Below are 2199 nucleotides of genomic sequence, written 5' to 3' on the forward strand. Positions count from 1 at the left end.
GCTCAAACGGATGCATTTCACTCGCTGAGCTCCAGTCATTACAGTTCTTCTACGTTTCGATGCCATGATCTACACGACGTAAGTGAATAAAGTTAAAATCTTTCGCAATTGCAGTAAAACGCACGCCAATAAAAAGTCACTTACACGTCTTTGTTTAGAATCTGATAAATGAAAACGGCGAAGCGAACACGTTTCTTCGATCGTGTCTGCTTTTAAGCTAGTGCCGCGTTCTACAGGACGTTAAGTGAAGAAAGTTAAAATCATTCACAATTACAGTAAAACGCACGCCAATAAAAACTCACTTACACGTCGTCGTTTCGAATCTGATGATCGAAAAACGCGAAGTGAAAATGTGTGTCAGTGTCGTCGTTCCGTAGCATCGGGTGGGAGTTGCGTGTATTTAAGCTCCCTCGGCATGACGTCTCAATCCGGGTTACGGGTAGTGGAATTTCCGCTTACGTAAGTTCCGGTAACATGTAATATCGTAGTCAAAATGTTAATGCACAGGTTTTTGTTGCGGGTGAAGGAAATTCCTTTTTATAGAATTCCGGGGATGGGAATATTTACTGTATTTGATGAATATGTAAAATGTCCTTTTTACAGGTGACCAGGATTCTGCATAAACGAATTACGCAAAATGCTGCCCCAAGACTTGAAGCAGATCAGAGTGCTGATACTCAATGACAAAGAAAATTTAGAGAGGACCCTATTCAGACTTGATCAAGGTAAAATTTGCTGTCATTTAAAATTCTAATTATCTCTTCATATTCCAGTTATTGGGATTAAAACAGTATTGCTTGAAAAAAAAAAGATAAATCACACACTGAAAGCCTCACAACATTGCAACAGTTTTTTTTCTATAACAAACATAAGATCAGCAACCCTATGAACTTTTGAATACAGTCATACCTCGGTTTTCGACCATAATCCGTTCCAGAAGGCTGTTCGAAAACCGATTTGTTCGAAAACCGAAACCACGCTCTTTCAAAAAAATCTTTATCTAACACGTCTGTTCACCATGGAACGCTACACGAGGAAGCGTCACTTCCTCGTCAACCCGAGGAAGCGTCACTTCCTCGTGTAAGGAAGGCGAGAGGAGTCAAGTGACGCATTCAAGTGCGCTCAGTTTGTTCGAGAACCGAAATTCGGTCGTCATCCGAGGCATAAAAAACTCTTTTATTTATTTTTATTTTTTGGTCGAAAACTGATTTGGTCGAGAACAGAAGACGTTCGAAAACCGAGGTTTTACTGTATTAAAAATTGTTAATAGCAAGAAAAAAATATATTTTCATGCAATCTAGACCTCACCAAATGTACCTAATGACATTGTTACTATGGTTAGATCTTAGATTTACACTGGTTCAAGTGATATAGTTCGGATTTTTTTTGCTCTTTAGTGGCGTGCATCACAAAAAAAAAATACGCTTGGACTCGTGTATCTACAGATCAGAATCAGAACTCTTCAAAATCTGGCCAACTAAACTGTGTATGTATTTTTTCAGTCTTTTTGTCCACTACAAGTTTTCTCTCCCCAGCAAACCGCTTGTGAATTGTGAGATTGTGCTTCTGTCATTATTTACATGTTATTTGCATATGCACGTGTAGTTTGTCATGTATTCCGTGAACATAACACGTCCTCATCCGTGATTTGAAGTGTACATGTAGATGGGCTGGGCGATTATAGAAAAAAAAAATCACATAATTTTGATTGATATTGAAATCATGCAATCATGGATCAGTTCACAGCAGTGTTGTGTCCAAGGACCGGCAACCCGAGGCCAAGGCCAAGGCCAAGGACTTGACTCCGAGGCCAAGGCCAAGGCCAAGGACTTGGAAAATTTTCCGAGGCAAGGCCAAGGCCAAGGACTTGAGAAATTTTCCGAGGCCAAGGCCAGGGACCAAGGACTTGCTTCCGAGGCCAAGGCCAAGGACCAAGGACTGATTTTGAAACTGAGGCCTTGCCAAGGACATGTATAAAACAATGCTATCATACCACTTGGCAGGTCCTCATGATTTGCAACACCCCTCCATCATAACCCTTTGCACTCCCTAACGCTTGAATGAAGTGTTTTTATTCAAAGAGTAGAACAGTCAGGGTACGTGTTATTTATAGTGGGAAAAAGAAATAAAATCATATGATCTACATTTATGAATTAATGTTTTAGTGCAGTAGTTTCTTAATATGAAGTAAATCAACAC

General features: G+C 40.0%; 1 protein-coding gene across 2 annotated transcripts in view; it reads left to right on the forward strand.

Annotated features, from left to right (window-relative positions):
• Nucleotides 1–2199, forward strand: part of agla (amylo-alpha-1, 6-glucosidase, 4-alpha-glucanotransferase a) — an 89700-nt gene that overhangs the window by 4133 nt on the left and 83368 nt on the right. For both annotated transcript variants that reach the window (XM_019879011.1, XM_019879010.1), the window contains exon 2: nt 604–725. In XM_019879011.1, the coding sequence (XP_019734570.1) occupies nt 638–725 (88 nt within the window). In that variant the 5' untranslated portion in view covers nt 604–637. The remainder of the gene's footprint in view (nt 1–603; nt 726–2199) is intronic.

The sequence above is a fragment of the Hippocampus comes genome, unplaced genomic scaffold, assembly GCF_001891065.2.
Source record: "Hippocampus comes isolate QL1 unplaced genomic scaffold, H_comes_QL1_v1.1 scaffold85, whole genome shotgun sequence".
Lineage (NCBI taxonomy): Eukaryota > Metazoa > Chordata > Actinopteri > Syngnathiformes > Syngnathidae > Hippocampus > Hippocampus comes.